Source organism: Myotis myotis, unplaced genomic scaffold (assembly GCF_014108235.1).
Source record: "Myotis myotis isolate mMyoMyo1 unplaced genomic scaffold, mMyoMyo1.p scaffold_m19_p_2, whole genome shotgun sequence".
NCBI lineage: Eukaryota > Metazoa > Chordata > Mammalia > Chiroptera > Vespertilionidae > Myotis > Myotis myotis.
This window is the reverse complement of record NW_023416324.1, coordinates 6,101,988-6,119,714: the sequence shown is the minus strand read 5'-3', so window position 1 is coordinate 6,119,714 and position 17,727 is coordinate 6,101,988. Positions and strand designations below refer to the sequence as shown.

The 17,727-nt window shown below is 53.0% G+C and overlaps 1 protein-coding gene across 11 annotated transcripts in view; it reads right to left on the bottom strand.

The window, feature by feature from the left end:
• Positions 1-6,697: 6,697 nt before the first annotated feature.
• VPS13D (vacuolar protein sorting 13 homolog D) overlaps positions 6,698-17,727 on the bottom strand; it is a 221,325-nt gene continuing 210,295 nt past the window's right edge. For 8 of the 11 annotated variants that reach the window (XM_036348853.1, XM_036348857.1, XM_036348859.1 and 5 more), the window contains 2 exons: positions 9,076-9,316; positions 6,698-7,214 (listed from right to left, as the gene is read on the bottom strand). In XM_036348853.1, coding sequence (XP_036204746.1) covers positions 7,083-7,214; positions 9,076-9,316 — 373 coding nt within the window. In that variant the 3' untranslated portion in view covers positions 6,698-7,082. Of the gene's footprint in view, positions 7,215-9,075; positions 9,317-12,251; positions 14,952-17,727 lie in introns of those variants that run through there. The other 3 variants (XM_036348863.1, XM_036348864.1, XM_036348862.1) reach the window with 3 other exon arrangements.

The following is a 17,727-nucleotide window of genomic DNA, read 5'->3' as shown; positions in this document are numbered from 1 at the left end:
GAAGTCTTCCCTGCCCACCCTGAAGCCCACTATCCTGAGGAGGGCAGCGAGAGTGCAACCCTGTTTATTGCACCGCCCTGGTACCCAGGCAGATGCCTGGCGAGGGCTGGCAGAGGCTCAGTGACTGTAGTCAGCCTCCTGTGCTGTCCGGAGCCTCTAGGGATGGGTGGCCTCTGTGGACAAACCACGACACAGCATGGGGCTGCCTTTCTGCAGGCTTGGCCGGGCTTCCCAGGGGCCTTGTACCCCTGAAGTGAAGTATCTTAGGGAAACATGCCCGGAAGGCAGCACTCCGCCCCTAAGTGTCGCTGGGGGTCTCAGAACCTCCCCACTGCCCCTCCCCACACACCCCCTCCCTCGGGGCCTCACCTGCCCAGATTCCAAGGGTCAGGTCAGCCCAGACCCACACGTTCCTCCAAGGGAACGGGCACCCATGACTTTTTGATGCCTTTAAATATATATATATTAATTGACTACAGAGAGGAAGGGAGAGGGAGAGAGAGAAACATCAATGATGAGAATCATTGATCGGCTGCCTCCTGCACGTCCCCTATTGGGGATGGAGCCCACAATCCAGGCATATGCCCTCACTGGGAATCGAACCCTGAGCTCCTCGTTCATAGGTCGATGCTCAACCACTGGGCTTTTTGGTGCTTTTGAGTCTGACCAGAACAAGCAGGAGGTGCCGAGTTTTATTGCCCCTCGGGAGCTATTTACACCATGAGTGCTGCGTGGGCGAGGCCCATGGGAGAACGTGGCCTGGCTCCTCTGAGAGCCACGCGTGGGGGGAAGGGAAGGCAGCTCCTGGTGCCATTGTTCCAGCATCCAATGCTCTACAGCTCCAACTGCCTTCCCAGGAGGCCAAGGGACTCATGAAAGCTGCTGTGTGTTCTTTCTTCTCGCCGTGTTTACTTCAAGGACTTACTGCCGTTTCCGAGGCGAACAGCGGAACTGAGACATCGCCTCTCTGGCCACTTGAAGATGTAGGTCAGAGCTCTCTTAGACACAAAGCTAAGTGCGAGCGTGCAGGATTTGACAATGTTGCCTGTGAAGTTGTATCTGTAAGTACACAGGCATCCGTCTATCCATTTCCCTACCTGCCTATATTTACATGCCTCAAAAAGAAGAGAGTTTTGCTTCCTGTGTTTATGGAACATTTATAAAAAGTGGTCAAGTATTTGGGCAAAAAGAAAACCACAGCAGACTTTTAAACAAATGTGGAAACCTTCAAGTTACATGAACTGATTATAATCCACTATGTGAAATAACTAATTTAAGGAAGATAATTTTTGAAAATATTTAGAAATTGCAAACATATTCCTAGGTAGCTCCTAGACCAAAGAAATCAAAAGTAAAATTAAGTACTATGTAAAAAGAAAATGAAAGAATGCTTAATACCAAAGTTTGTGAGATAAATAAAGCTGTATTCAAAAGAAAATTTATAACCTTCAAATGCTGTCCTTATTCAAGAATGTGAAAAAACTAAAAATAAAACTAAGTGCTTATCTTAGCAAGCAAGAGAAGAACAGTGAAATAAAACAAGCCAGGTACGGGGCATCAGAGACTGAAGATGCGATCCATAGAATAATGAAGACAAAACAGTGGCCGGAAACATCCTGAACTTGTTCTAGGAAGAGAACAGTAACGGCCTCAAAAACTCAGTTATGAAAAACAAAGAGTAAAAAGATGCAAGCTGAGGAGAAAGGAAAAATAACCAGGAAGAGAGGATATTAAAATAATCCTATGAGAACATGTGCAACAAATTAACAGACCTAAGAGAACTGGGTGGTTTTTAAAAACCAAATATGCCACAAAAATAGACCCATGAAGAGAGGGGAAACTTGAATATCCAGTTAACGGAGGGCACAGTGGGGTGATGGCTGAAGGGAACTACTGAAAAAATTATAGAACCTGACAGGTTTGTGGCCTACTTTCATCGAACTTTAAAAACTAGAACAGGGAATTGTAATGTAACTTAAGTATTGTGGGCCATCGAAGACGATGGAAATCTCCCCAGTCCATCTTATAAAGGCAGCATCATTTTAATTTTAAAATATGATGAAGAAACTAAGAAAAAAAGAAAATTATAGACCCCCGTCATTTAATTTTTTATATTTTAAAAATTTATATTTTTATTGATTTCAGAGAGGAAGGGGGAGGGAGCTAGAGATAGAAACATCTATGATGAGAGAGAATCATTGATGGGCTGCCTCCTGCATGCCCCACACTGGGGATCAAGTATGCAATCCAGGCATGTGCCCTGACCAGGAACTGAACCATGACCTCCTGGTTCATAGGTCGGTGCTCAACCACTGCCCCATATGGGCTGAGTGACCTCCCTCATTTTAAAGATGCAAAGACTTGAAAATTAGCAAACAGAACAAGAAAATGTATCAAAAGAATAACAAATGAACACAGTATGACCAAGTGGGGTGTATTCCAGGGAGTAAGGGTGGTGTGGAATCAGGAAATTTATCAACATAATATTACATTGAAAAAAATTAATGGAGGAGAAACAATACAGTCGCAATAATAGATGTTGTAACTCAGCAGCCATTCCTAAGTTAAATTCCTACCAAGGAAAAGATGGCCCAATGCTAGGGAAACTGAGGCACCACTTCGTACCCGTCTGACGGGCAGGCGGAGGCGCTGGGATAGGTGGCTCCCGCCCGCCGCGTTCCCACCAGCATTTGGGAACGTGATCTTGCATGTACCCTCTAGGCCCCTGGGAATCGCATGGAAATAAAATTAGTGCCTATGTACATTCAGGGGAGGTTGTTCTTGGTGGGAAGGGGGGTGGCCTGAAAGCCAAGGGAAGGCCCACCAGGGAGGAATCGTCTGTCTAGTAATTACAGAACTTTAGCATCAAAAAAATATATTATGCAGCGTCGAAGAGAAGACAGGTACACCAACCTAAAGGTGACACTGAGAAGTTGTAAAAGGGTATGTAGGATTCCAACTTCCTAAAAGCAAATGTCGGGAATTATACGTGAATGTGTGTATCTGTGTACACGCCTGGATGCAATGACTACAGGAGTGTAGTGAGCACATGGGTGAGAGGCTATTGGTCTTGAGGGGGTGATATTGGGGGGGGGGCAAGAAGGGGAAAATGCAGCAATAACTGCCCCAAAATATTCTAGTGGGCGCTCTCTCATGTGGGGGTGTTAGCCACACCTCCACCGTCTCCCCATGTAGAAAGGGCATTGGTTTGGTTTGGGACATGTAGGGTTTGTGTGACAGTTGGTTCTGACTGGCTCTTCTTGGGTTCTGGGGGCATCGGTGGGTGGGGTGTCGGAATTAGATTAAATCCAATTCTTTGCCTAATCTGTGCTGAACAAGGCTGCCTGGTCTCATTTTAATTCATGACCCCCAACCCCAAATGGGCCCTCGTGCTTCTGGTCAGCTCCCTTCCCAGGCCTGACTGACAGCTGCACATCCTCTCCCCTCTCCAAGTCCCCTCCCCCGCCCTGCTCTCTCTGCTGATCTCCCAGGAAACAGAAGCGACCACATGAGCATCTCCTGCCGCTTCCCCACCTGCCCGCCGGCTCCCTCTCTCGTTACTGCCTTCCTTCATCGCGCCTTCTCCCCTGAAGTGCCGGCCATCTGTCCTCCCATGAACAGCTCAGTCAGTGTCGCCCCCGATTCCCCCTTTTCCCTGGAAACCGCTGCCATCGGCTTTCACCCTCAGGAAGGTGTCCGGGACCTGCTCGCTGTACCCGATAGTAACTGCTGGTCTCATGCGACCTGACTTCTCGGCAGCGCTGCCCAGTTAATCCCGCTCTCAAACCATCCTGGTCGGCTCCAGGCCCCACTCCCGGCTTCACACGCACGTCCCCCACGGTCCTGCTCGGTTCCCCTCACTGTTCCTCTCCATCTGCCTGACTCTGCACTTGGGGGACCCCTGGGGCTCAGCTCTGGGGCTCTTCTCGCTGCCCCCACTGTCCTCTGGGGCTTCCCTCCAGGGTCCACCTGTCACTTGTGCACTGATGGCTCCCAAGCGGCGCCTCCAGCCTGGACGCGATCGCCTCAATTCCGGACTCTCAGGCCACTGCCTTCCTGGCTTCTCCCGCGGGTAACAAGCAGGACCCTGAACTTAGCATGTGCTGAGGGAGCCCCAAACCTGCTCCCCCCGAGTCTCCCCTTCTTGGTAAGTGGCAACCTCCCGCTGCCAGGCCCAGCCCAGCAACCTCGGCGTGGTGGGGCGATGAGCAGCCAGCGGGACACCCTGACCCCAGGCCTGGGGGCGGAAAGTGTCCAGTGCGGCTCAGGGGCAGGACTGGCCCGAGTGATGTGCCTCCGTGGAGCAAAGGGAGAGGGGGCGTGAATGTGAGCGCTGTAACACGCTGGGCATTTGTCACTGGAGATCGTTCTAGAATCTGCAACACCAAGAAAACCACAGGCCTGGGAAGTTAACAAAGCATTTTATTCCACAGGAAGAACAAGAACGACCCCGACATGAGAAGCGAGTGGAAGAGCCGGACGGACTGGCGGCTGCGGTGGTGTTTACACACAGAACCGGGTGTCTGTTCTCGGCGTTGCCTCAAGCAGCCACGGTGGCATTTCGAGGCACAGATGCCACTTAAAAACCAAGTGGCTCTGGAACCTTCTGAGCTGGAGGTGGGTACCACCCAGCAGCGAGACACTGGGGCTGGGAGGCTGCTGTCCCCTCTCGGCGAGGGTGGCCGGGCCCAGCGGTGCCCTCTGGCTGGCCTCTCCATGGGCAGAGAAAGCAGCTGTGGTTGGGCAGCGGCCTGGGTTGGCCAGCTGGGCTGGGTCAGGGAATTAGGATGGCTTTGGATTTCTCCTTATCCGATTTCTCTTTCCATTTACTTCACTTTCCTCGGGGAGGAACCGCGACTGGAGGCAGCATGAGAAGCGGTGGAGACGGTCCTCACCAAGCCTTGGGCATCGCTGGCTGGAGGCCAGCTCGAAAGGAAACAGGCATCCATGGAGCCAGGGCCAGAGCTGCTTCCCCCAGAGCTTCGGATTCTTTCCTGGCAAACCAGGAACCTGCGCCCAGAGCCCCCGAGGTCTCCTCGCCACACCTGGCATGCAGGCGGCGAAGGCAGGGCGCCCGGAGAGCTCTCGGTGGTGCCCACCTGCCCCCACCCAGCCCCACCCCGTTTGGTCTTTGGATCCCACTGGAACATTCTCAGGCGCAAATGTCAGGGAGGCGTTGCGCAATTGGGGGAGATGGACAACTATTTCAAGGGCCGATTAAATTAGAAAGGAGGGTGGGGGGGCCTGGGCCGGGAAGCACCGTCCTGCAGGAGGCCCTTGCCCGCTCGGCTTTCTGCCGTCAGAGCCCAGAATATCCCGTTGCTGCGGGCGGAAGGCAGACTCGTTCTCTTTAGTAACACTAAGCTCCTCGCCATGGCACAGAGATTCAGGGACTTCATTCCAGAAAGTGACAGAGGCTCTGATGACAGCCCTTCCCAGGGCCTCATCTGGAAGAGGTCGTGATGGAGGCGGCGGGCTGCGGAGGCGAACGTGTGGGGTGCAGGGAGGGAGGCCAGGCCCCAGAGCACTGCGTGGCCCGACTGCCTGCCAGCAAAAACCCACCCACCCACCAACCAACCAACGGCCCTGCAGGACCAGGTGGCAGCTCTGCAGGTCCCGGAATCGGGGTTCAGTGACACCAGACCCTGGAGTGCAAGGCCGCCCTTGCGAACACCCTCAGCTGAAGTGCCTCTTGCTTCTTTGAGGACCACCCCACACCCCGGCGGGAGGGAGAGGCGAGATCAGTGCCATCTGTATCTTGGAAGGGCCCGGGTCATGCGTTGGAAGCTGTCTCCACGCCCACTGGCCCACCGAGTCGTTTCAGATCTCGGCTGCATGTGACATGGTGGTGGACACTGATTAGCTTTATGAAAATGAACATTTTAAATCACAAGGCTAGTCATTCATTTTACAGTGAATCCCTTCCCCCAACCCCGCAACTTGTCTCTTCTTCACAGAAAAAGAGAACACAATGAGGCCTGGGAAAGGGAGGCACTCATATGGCCTTGTGGCGTCGGAACCGAAAGCCAGGTACAGGGAGGTCTGGCCACATCTCGGTACCATGAAGTGACCCAGCCCGTTAATACTCATACTTCCTTCCCTTTCCTAGGACACGCCCTCTTGGTGCCCCGTGTCCCCGCCACTGCGTCCGGCCGGCTGCGTGGGGCCCTGGAGCTGGTGCCTGCGGCTTTATTCCGAAGTCCTCGGCCCTTCTTTGCTGCTGCCCAGGAGGAAAGCGTCCTTACCGTGGGCCTCAGGAAACGTGAGGATTTTTGATTTGTTAAAACAAGGATTTCCACGGACTTTTTCCTTCGAAACCAAACGGACTCCCCGATACTCACCCAGGGAAAGCTTGGAGCTCGTGTGGGCGAGTGCAGTCACAACACCCAATTTCCCTCAAAGCCCAGCTAAGCAGGAGACGGGCAGGAAAATAACCTGTCATAATCTAACACCTGCCTTTAAAATGGGGGAGAGAAATACAGAGAAGATGGGTTTCTGGGCCATTCCCTGCCTCTGCGAGGGCCGGCTCCGGTTGCGGCCCGAGATCCGCAGGTCCGAGGGGGCTCTCCAGCACTGCCCACCCACCCACAGGCCCCTGCGCTGGGAACTCGCTGGTTTCCGGCCCTGAGACCTGACACACTCCGGCTTTCGAGTGCCTTTCAGAGAGTTCCCTGAACCAGACGCGTGGAGTTAGTGCAACAGAAGATCCAATATAACTTTATATTACTTTACAGTCAATAAGCCTTTACACACATCACAGGCCCTGCTGGGAAATACGCCTACATATTTACAAACACAGTTGTACATATATACATGGTAACAAAATACAGGGCAGTCCAAAAATTAGGTTCATCTCAGACACTTTTTAACGTTATTCAACCAATACCTTTAAAAAATTACTTCCCCATAATCTAAAGTGACGCCTGGCCCACAAATCAATGCGGTTGGTTTCCATTAGTATCCCCATCAGCATCTGCTTCCTCTCGTTCCTTGAGATCGTCCCCCAAACCGTGCTGAGGCTTGGCCTCTACCTCTCAGGCTTCCGACTGGCAGGTGGGTCCGAGCCCGGCGCAGTCTCAGCCTCAGGAGTCCAGCTCCAGCTGCTCCTGATTCTCACTGAGCCTCAGCATCAGCTGCTGTTCATAGTACAGGCTCTTCGCATAGTTTATCTCCTGGGATAGCTTGACCGCGAGGACCTCCGATTTCACGTGGACCTGCAGGACAGAACGGAGTGAGCACCTGCCCCGCCCCGGTCGGCGGGGGGTGGGGGGGTGGACAGCCACAGGGCCCAGCTGTAGACACCAGGACGTGCATTTTAAGAGACGGCCTCCAGGGCCCTACTCCCAGTTAATGTTGATTTCGGTGGTGGTGGTGGGGGGGTGGGGGGGGCACGGAATCTGTGTCTTTTAATAAGTTCCCCGGTGACTGTGCAGCCAACCCTCAGTGACCTGAGGTTGGGGACTCCCTGTACCTGGGGACCAGCTTCGGCTCCTGCAGGCTAAGAGCACGAATAAGGGACTGCACCTTGGGATTCAAACCCACACCCGGCCCACAAAGGCCTCCGGCCTTCCTCATCCAGAACGCAGAGTGGCTCACTTGCCTTGAAAGGGGCAGCCATGCAGCCGGCCAGGCTCCCCATCTTGGGAGGGAACTTGTGGAAATAACTCATGCTTTTGGGTGTTAACTCTGTTAATCTACCAGCCCTGACTTAAGCCAATGACCCCAGGGGAGCCTGCACAAGCCAAACCAAACCCAAGTGCATTCCTGGGCAGGAGAAGGTCAAGGGAAAGAGGCCCCCCAAGGCTGGTTGCTATTTCTGATCTGTAGAAAGACCCAGAGATAAGCAGGGGCATTTAATGACGCACCCTTCCCTCATGCGGGCCTGAGAATGCCGGCATTCGGGAGGAAGGAGCAGGACTAGCCCTGGGCTTCATGGAGACCGAGTCGGGAGAGGGCCAGGACGGGCTTCCTCCCACGTGCTCCCGGAGCCAGCGGTCCCTCCCAGGAGACGGCCACGTGGTCTGGGGTCACACGGCACCTGGGTTTGAACCCCAGCTCCTTACGGCGATGGCTGGTTATTAATAGCAACATCCTTTTTTAAAAGTCCTGCCATAGCAACATCTTCTAGCCTTTTATACTTAAAAATGTAAATGTTATTTATGGAGCACTTACCCTGGGTAGAGGCCTCTGCTAGATAGTGCATCTTTGCACAGAAAAAGTTAGTTTCCGATTGTTACACAGGAGAAACGAGAGAAGCCGGTGTGCTGACACCGTCCTGGACCCAGTGCGCCCAGAGTCACAGCTGGGAAAAGCCCCGCATCATGTCAGTGAGTCCCCACTGCTAACATCCACGGGCCCTGCGGCACAGGTGCTGGCACGTGCCGGGCCCCAGAGGCAGAGCTGGGAGGCAGCACCCCTGTGAGCACGCAGCCAGCTCCTCTGTGTGGGAGGAGGCAGCACCCCGTGAGCACGCAGCCAGCTCCTCTGTGCGGGATGGGGAGGCAGCACCCTGTGAGCACGCAGCCAGCTCCTCTGTGCGGGATGGGGAGGCAGCACCCTGTGAGCACGCAGCCAGCTCCTCTGTGCGGGAGGAGGCAGCACCCCGTGAGCACGCAGCCAGCTCCTCTGTGCGGGAGGAGGCAGCACCCAGGGAGCACGCAGCCAGCTCCTCTGTGCGGGACGGGGAGGCAGCACCCCGTGAGCACGCAGCCAGCTCCTCTGGGCGGGACTGGGAGGCAGCACCCCGGGAGCACGCAGCCAGCTCCTCCGGGCGGGACGGGGAGGCAGCACCCAGGGAGCACGCAGCCAGCTCCTCCGGGCGGGACGGGGAGGCAGCACCCAGGGAGCACGCAGCCAGCTCCTCTGTGCGGCACGGGGAGGCAGCACCCAGGGAGCACGCAGCCAGCTCCTCCGGGTGGGACGGGGAGGCAGCACCCCTGGGGTAACAGCCCAGCCTGGCCCCACAGAGAGCTCCCAGGAGGAGAGTGAGCAGGCAGAGGTGCCCGTGGGCCTCGCTGTCTCGCACACTCTGACCACGCGGTTCAGGAGGGCGGAGGGGGGGCCGTGTGCACTCACCATAGGCTTCTGCTGGGACGGGCCGGGGATGGACACTCCGCTGCTTGTGTTCACCGCCTTCTTGGTCACCTGCACGTACACCTTCCCGTGGTCTTTGGAGACGAGGCAGTGGTAGAGATCGTCGTACTTGACTTCCAGGAAAATGGCCTCCCGGTCTACGTAGTCCCCGCTTTTCAGGAAGTAGACGGCCTTGGAGGAGATGAGCACGCAGTAGCTGTCGATGTTCTCCACGGCGATGAAGCTGCCAAGCAGAGGGGACATGAGCAAGGCTCCCGGAGCTCTCTCCCTGTCGCTGAGCCAGCGGGGGTGTGTGTGGGGGTGCGCCCTGGTGTCCAAAGGCCTGTCCCCAGTTCAGGCTCTCCCCCCACCCCCCGTTTCCTTGTTTATGAATTAGGAACAAAAGCAAGGCTGACATCGCGGCCCCTTCCACAGGCGGCTCGACCAACGTTAGCGCATGATGACGGCCAACAAGAGAAACCACTTGACCCTGAAAGTGTGCTGTGTGGGCGCCTCCAGGGAGACCTGTCAGGTAGCGAAGGGCTTGGAGAAAACTAACAATGCTCTGCTGGATGAAACAGGAAGGAAAGAGAATGTGCTGAAGTGTGGACGGAGCGGCTGAGGAAGCTCTCAGGGCGCCGGGAGCCACGCCGGCAGGCAGGCCGGGGATGGAGATGGACGGAGGCAGTGGAACCAAACAGGTCGCCCAAGGGGCCCGAGGCCCTGCGTTTGCCCTCCGACATCTACGTCCTTCCTGCCTCCGTCCTAAGAGGAGGCCGCGCGGCCTCTGCTCAGCACCTCCAGGGCCAGGGCCCCGGTGGGACCCCCCTCCATCTGCAGAAACGCCACCGGCAGGTGCTTTTGCTAGTCCAGCTGCAATCCTGACTTTCTCAACTTTCAGCCATTGCTTCTCAGGGCTTTAGGGCAGCTCAGAAAAAACCTCCTCCCTCCCCTCCCCGGAGCGCCCAGATGAAGGGAAGGTCTGCAGGGTAAGCCTCGCTCAGCCCCCGAATGCAGCGCAGTGACCCCGGGGGCTGTGGCAGCTCCGGCCTGGCTGCCTCCCGCATCTGTGACAGCCTCCACAATGGGCGGCCAGCGACGGAGAGCGGCAGCGGCAGGAACACTGAGAGCTGACCGCAGGCTGGCTGTCAGGCTGCGGCCCCCTGGGCCTTGATGTCCTGAGAGGAATTTGCAAACTGTTGCTCAGAGCCCAGGCTGCCCTCGGAGCTGCTGGAGGACCAGGTCCCAGGACGGCTTTGTCTCGACGTCAGGGAAGGAGGCCTGCCTGCTGGTGACAGGCGGCTTTCCTCTCAGTCCCAGCATGTGCCAGGCACTTGCCACCCTGCATTCAGGACACACGGTCCTCAGCCACCTCCATCCTCCCTCTCAGCCACCTCCATCCTCCCCTCAGCCACCTCCATCCTCCCCTCAGCCAACTCCATCCTCCATCCTGAGGTCTCACAAGTCCCAACCTCTCGGAGTTTCCCCATGAGGCACTCCAACCCCACCCCACTTTTGAACACCTAACTGCTCACCTTCAAAAGCACCGTCAGACACTCACGTGTCCTGTCTCTGGTTCCTGGACAGGACTCAGCGCTGACTATGCTGATGGAGCAGTGGGTCCACATCCCCTCTCCGTCCCCACCACCGAGCACTCGCTCGGCAAGGATCGCCTGCTCCCAGTCGCCATTTAATCACGGCCTCATGGCAAACTGGAGTTTATTGTTCTATTCCAACTGGTGGGCAATGCCAAGAACGCAGACTTGTGACGTCTCGATGCTCAAATGAAAACTACCCAGCAGCTTTGGGGTCCAGGCCGCTCAGCACACAACCCTCACCTCCTGGGCCTGCCAGTCCTAGGACAGAGCTTGACCACTTGTTGGAACTACATGGGATCTACATCGCTGGTCCAGGGGGAAGGAAAGGGACAGAGAGGCAGACAGACAGAGCGGTAAACACTGCTTCCCGACTAAGAGGAAGCACCACAGGGCCAGCCAGGCCCTGCTGGGGAATCAGGTGCAGGGGGAGTACGGCCATGGCTGCCGGTGCCGGTGAGGGGCAGGTGGCTGCGGAGGCTGGACTGGCTCTCGAAGGAGACCCCCAAAGCTGGCCCGTGCAGTTGGGTGAGGGCAGGAATGTGCACTAAAAATCCAACTGAGATGATTTCTGTTCTGGGCCCCTCTGCCCCCCACCCCCGCCCCCACGCTCACCCCGGCTGGCAGCCCCTGCGGCTGACGTGCACAGCCCTGGAAAGGGCCAGCCTCCCTTCCACGCCCGCCCAGTGGCTGGCATTATTAGTGCACTTTCCACTGGAACTTTTATAGGCTTTAAAATAGACTCCTTTTCAAGATGCCACAGATGGCGCAAGTCCTGGGTCAGGCCAGAACCCTGGGGGGCAGGGCGGCTCTGAGCTGGGAGGCCGTGCTGGGTGGCACCTCCCACGGTGCGCACTCTCGGCAGCAGAGGGAAACCCTGTGGGGTGTGGATCCGCCAGGCCAGCTGCCTTCTCTGCGGTCCAGTTTCTTCATCGGACAGAGATGATACTACCTGTCAGCTTCCGGCACAAACTTAGTGAAGTCAAAAGAATTCAAGGCCATACAGATCAGGGAGGGACGGGAGCAGTAAAGGGCACAGATCTCGACTCTGGAGTCCTGGGGCCCATTCCCAGAAATGTAGTCAGAGTTAAGCCTCGGACTGACCTGTGGCAGAGCCACAAAGAAGTCCCAGCTTAGAGGGCAGAGCCCTCTTAGCTTAATTAAGCTTAACCTTATACCCTCCCTAGTTCCTTCCTTGGTGGCTAATGGACTGTGGGAGGTGCAGCAAGTGCTGCCCAAACAAGTGAAACTCACAAGAACATTGTAACTATGTTGACCAGTACCTTGTTTTTCTCTGACTATAAAATAAAGCCTCGGCGAAACGGTTTGGCTCAGTGGATAGAGCGTCGGCCTGCAGACTGAGGGGTCCCGGGTTCGATTCCAGTCAAGGGCATGTACCTTGGTTGCAGGCACATCCCCAGTAGGGGGCGTGCAGGAGGCAGCTGATCGATCTCTCTCATCGATGTTTCTAACTCTCTATCCCTCTCCCTTATTCTCTGAAAAAAATCAATAAAATATATATATTTTTTAAAAAATAAAGCCTCAGCTTGCTGGCTGGATCCTTCTCTGTGGCCTCATCCAGGCACAGGAGATCCACCGAGCCCCAGCTATATTCTCTTTGTCTGTCTTTTCTTTAATCGTTCACCGCCCCTCCTCAGGCTCACTAAACCCTTGGCTGTGCTGGCACAGCACACAGGAAGGAAGACAGTGAGCCACAGCAGGCAGCTGGAGCACAGGATCCCCATCCCGGATGGCACAGGATCCCCAGCACAGTTGCCACAGGAACCCCACCCCAGTTGGCACAGGAACCCCACCCCAGTTGGCACAGGATCCCTACCCCGGATGGCACAGGATCCCCTCCCCAGTTAGCACAGGAACCCAGAGATGGACCTGGCAAACCAATCTCCATTTTCCTCCTGCCACTTCCTTGGCAGCGCCCCTCTCACACACACGTGCACGTGCAAATACTAGTACACACTTGCAGGCACATGCACACATACACACGTGTGTGTGCATATACACACAATGCACACACATACATGCACACACACTTTTTTTTTTAATTATAAAATCTGGAAACCACATCGAAGAATAAATGAAACTGAGCTCAAGATGAGGGGTTCTCTCTTGTAATGGAGACCGACCCCAAACTCGTCACTGCCAGAAAGGAGCCGAAAGTTGGGGTGTTAGAGAAGCAGGGCCCAGCAGTGCTCCGGGCAGGCTCCGCTGCCAGCACCCTCCCTTCCTGGCCATCCCCCCGCGGAGGCCTGCCTCCCCAGGCTTCACTTGAGGGGCTCAGGGCTCGCCAGCGGAGCAGCCATGGCTACCGCTGTGTGCCTGTTGAGTCAGACGCTGGCTTCCTGCTCTGTTCCCCATGTAACCGCGCTTCTTCACGCAGGGCTGCTCTGGCCCACGAAGGCGTGGCGCTGGGACACCGCAAGGCTGACGCAGAGAAAGACAGCCCCCGGTCTCAGGTGGCCCTGAGTGCATCCCGCTAGTCTCTGACCTGCTGGGGACTCCGAGGGATGGGGAATAAAAGCACGTGGTAGAAACAGAGCTCGGGACCAGGACATCCCTCAGACACGAGCACCGGGAGGCCACCGGCTTCTGGAGCCTGCCTCAGGTTGCTGTAGGTGCTACTAATCCTACACAAAGCAGGGTTTTTAGACTTGGGTTAAAAGGTTTACTTTAACTCTCCTTTACGAAGAGAAAGAGGAACGCTGACTTGGGATAGTGTCAAAGTTTCTTCAGAGAGAAAGGAAGGCTGAGCACACGGCGCATACCACCCTGGGAGCTCGGGCACCCGGACAACACCCCAGACCACGACCACCTCGGGGGCTTTCTCAGCAGCACCGGTGGCATCACCAACGCCAGTCCGGGCTCACACTCGGTGGCATGGAACGCCTCCTCCAGGCCACATGGGCAACGGGACCTTCTCCCTTCTCTCTGCAGCACATCTCTCCTCCGCCTGCGGGACCAGGATGGCCCACAGCCTTCCCCAGCTTTCCAGGCTGCATTGATCACTTCCTGGGGGCCCATAACACATGGCTCACACTTCTATTTTAAAAGCAATCCTGTGTTACAGATAGTTGGTGATATTGTCTGTTACCCCTGCTAGACTGTAAACGTGTCGCGGAAACAGCAAATTCCTTACTCGTCCTTGCACAGTAGGATTCAATAAATGTACATGCTTGGTAGTCTCAGAAAATGACAATGAAATGACATCGTAAGGTCAACGTGCCACTTCGCATGCTGGCTGCAGTCTACCCTGTGGTAAAGGTAAAACATCCTCTCAGATCTCCTGCGTTTATGGATTAAAGACTTAGCAAGTCCTTACCCTCAGTCAGGACAGCTAGAAAACCCGCCACATGAAAGTTGTAATTCGGTGGCATATCAAAGCATGTCAATTCCCTAGGTGTCAATGCTTATGATAGATTATTTCCTGGTTAAGAAAAGGAAGCCACTGAACTCTATCCCTTCCTCACGAGGACCTGTCTTGTTTTGACTATGAGGTTTGTATTTATAATTACGTGCTACTAGAATCAACACTATGACCTGTGCTCAGACAAATCTTCCTGCTCTCTCTCTCTCTATCTGCAACGGCTCAAGAAGGACAGGTGAGACACAAATACCATAAACATTACGTTTACAAAGAGGGTAAGGGGGGAGAAGTTTACTCTGGGTTTTATTTCTTCCTGTGCTCTCTGAACTTGCTAACCATGCATGAGTTTATTTCATCAAAAAGAGAAAGGACTTAGCTCATTGGTGGGTCTATAGGCTATGTTTGTTTTATTTTTTATATTTTTTCTGTACGTAACTTGGTCTGCGATGAAGGATTGGAAATAAAATAGCCACTTTTATTATTTATTTATTTATTTTTTTTTAAAGAAAATGAGGTTCCTGGCTACAGATAGACACCAGTCATAAAGAAAAGTCAATTTAATCAGATAGGACAAATTTTACTTTGACATCAGCTTAAGCCAGAGGGATCCTATTTCAAAACCCAAATTGAGAAAAATGGGAAGCAATGGTAATTCTGCAACATACCAGAGAAATATTCGATTCATTCGAAACTAAAGCCTCCGCAGCTGGCCAGACCTTCAGTCGCATGTCAGTAACTATCTTTTTAATACTAATTAATTAAATAAAATGAAAAAAAAATGGGATGAAACTTGATCTGGGAGCACAAAGTTGAAGTAACCATGGCACTGGGACTTTGTGGGGTTTTCACTGCATCAGGAAGTAATTACACAATATTTTCCAGAAGTGAAACAGTGAGTCTAACTGGAAAAAAATGTGGAAACATTTAGTTAGAACAGTAGAGCAAGGTATTAAAGATCCTTTTAAGGGGTTAACTCTGAAGGAAAATATGCAAATAATTAGGTCTGTAAACATGTTCTTAATTACAATTCTAGGATAAAAGTCAGAGGTATAATTGGCACTCGTGTGCTTTTCCTGAAAACCCTCTCTTGCAAAGTGACGATTCTAATGCTCATGTCGCCGGGAGGACCCTGCCTGGCAGCTGAGGACCCATCAGAGAAACACCGCTGAGTCCCTGGCGGCGACTCCTCGCACACGGAGGAAGGCCGTGGGCACCTGCCTCCTTCCACACTCACCGGCGAGATTTACCCCACATGCGTGGAGACACATGGTTTTCATCTTTAGTCAAACTTCACTCATGCCAATCTCTTTCCCCAGTTCACATGAACTTCAAGAGTTTCAGGAAATCTATTTTACCGACTCCACTCGGATTCCCGTTTTCAGTTTGCCACGGTTGTTCTCAGGGGGTGCGGCTCACTTTCTCCCCGAGCTTCCGGCACATGTCATTCTACCAAAAATGAATTTCGCAAGGACTAGAGATGGAATTAAATGCACAATGTACAGTAATTTATAATCTCAACCTTTGATACCACTCCAAAGAAGGAAAAGTGAACATTAATATGTTAAACTGCAGCTACACAAACATTTCCTGAGTGCCCATGATGTGCCAGGCACTGTTCTAGGTGCCGAGGGCTCTTCCGAGAATGGAACAGACACAGCTCCCTGCCCTCCTGGGGTCACCACTCTAGCAGACTCTGCCCTTGCCAGGTTGAACCTGAAGGATGACTTCTGGGCCTTCTATCCAAAGGCCAAAAGTCCCACCAGAAAAGTGGCACAGCCTGGCCAGCGTGGCTCAGTGGTTGCGCGTTGACCTATGAACCAGGAAGTCACGGTTCGATTCCTGGTCAGGGCACAATGCCTGGGTTGCAGGCTTGATCCCCAGTGTGAAGTGTGCAGGAGGATCAATGATTGATGTTTCTCTCTCTCCCTTCCTCTCTGAAATCAATAAAAAAAAATAATATATATATATATGTATTTTAAAAAGTGGCATAAAGAGCAGTCACGTCACCAAATCCTCACCACAAGGAAGCAGGAATATACAGTCATCCCTGGAGTGAGACCCCATTAGGATTCTGGATACTGGAGTGATGGCCAGGGCTGAGGCTGGACTAAAAGAACAGAATGTACGAATGACTCCTGCCATGGACTGAATTAAGTCCCCCTTCATTTCCTATGTTGGAGCTCTCACCCCAATGTGACTGTTTGGAGTATGAAAGTAATTAAGGTCAAATGAAGTCCTAAGGGTGAGGCCCTGATCCTACAGGATTAGTGTTCTTATGAGAGACACCAGACAGAGATCTCACTCTCTATCCTGTGCCACGTGAGGACACAGCAAGAAGGTGGCCACCTGTAAGCCAAGAAGAGAGCCTTCACCAGTAACGAAATCGGGCATCACCTTGACCTTGGACTTCCCAATGTCCCAAACTATAAGAAAATAAATCTTGTTGTTTAAGCCACTCTGTCTGTGGTGTTTTGTTACAGCAGCTGGAGCTGCCTGAGACAATGTAATGCACCTCCATCAAGAGCCCTCCCAGGAACACTGCAGAGGGTGCGGGTAACACCAAACACATCCAGGGAGGCGCCATCCTATCCAGCGGGCAACAAATGGATTCTGGATTTGACTGCTGATGCCCCCATTCAAATGCTGCTACAGAAATACAAGATGGAGTCAGTTCACCACTGTCTCTACCAATGACACTGAAGGTTACCCTCTACTTTGGACACTTCTCCACCAACCCAAAAGCAGCCACAGCCCTCAGAAACTTCCCTCGTCTGCTTTATCTTAAAGCGGTACATAACCATTGAAAGAAATTAAACTAGCGCTGGCCGGGGGCTCAGCTGTTTGGAGTGTCATCCATACACCAAAGACTGTGGTTCTATTCCCCGTCAGGGCACATACCTAGGTTGTGGGTTCGATTCCCCGTTGGGGCACCTATATGAGGCAACTGACCAATGTTTCTCTCTTTCTCTCTCTCTCTCTCTCTCTCATCAATAAACATATCCCTGGATAAGGATAAAAAATAAATAAAAGAAATTAAACTAGCATTTGCTACTCATCAGGCATAAATAACTGCTTTCTCTGGGCTGGTGGCTCTAACACTTACTTAGGCTAGTGAGCATATTATATGAAAAGTCCCCACAGAATACCCTAAAATAGTGATATACTGAATTCTATCCTATCAACTCGGGACAATTTCACTAGTTTAAAATACTACAAGAGCCCAGGAATAGAAGGCTCCTCATTCAAAGAGAAACAAAACAATCCTAAGAAAACTGCATTCCCCAAATTTTCAGCTACTAGTTATTATTGGTTTATCTGCTTTGTTTCACTAGCTTTCAGCAGCAAACACTAGAACACTAAAGTTTAAGACAATTTTACAGGGTTTTGGAAAAAACCCTTAAAATTAAGAGTATTTTATTATCGTCTCTCTTTGATCTAGAAAGAAACTGCCACTTTCTAGAAATAAAACATGAAGGCCCCGCTCTGAAACTCAGTTTGAGAAGCACAGCTTTAAGAAAAAGGCTGTTTTCAAGCGGCTAATCTGAACCTCTAAAACATTTGGGCCCAGGAATCTCTGACCAGTTCCAAGGTCTAAGAGTCATGATGATACTCGGGTCAGACGGGAACTTCTCAGACTCAGAGACAGAAGAGACAACTCGGCAACCAACAGGCCGGTTC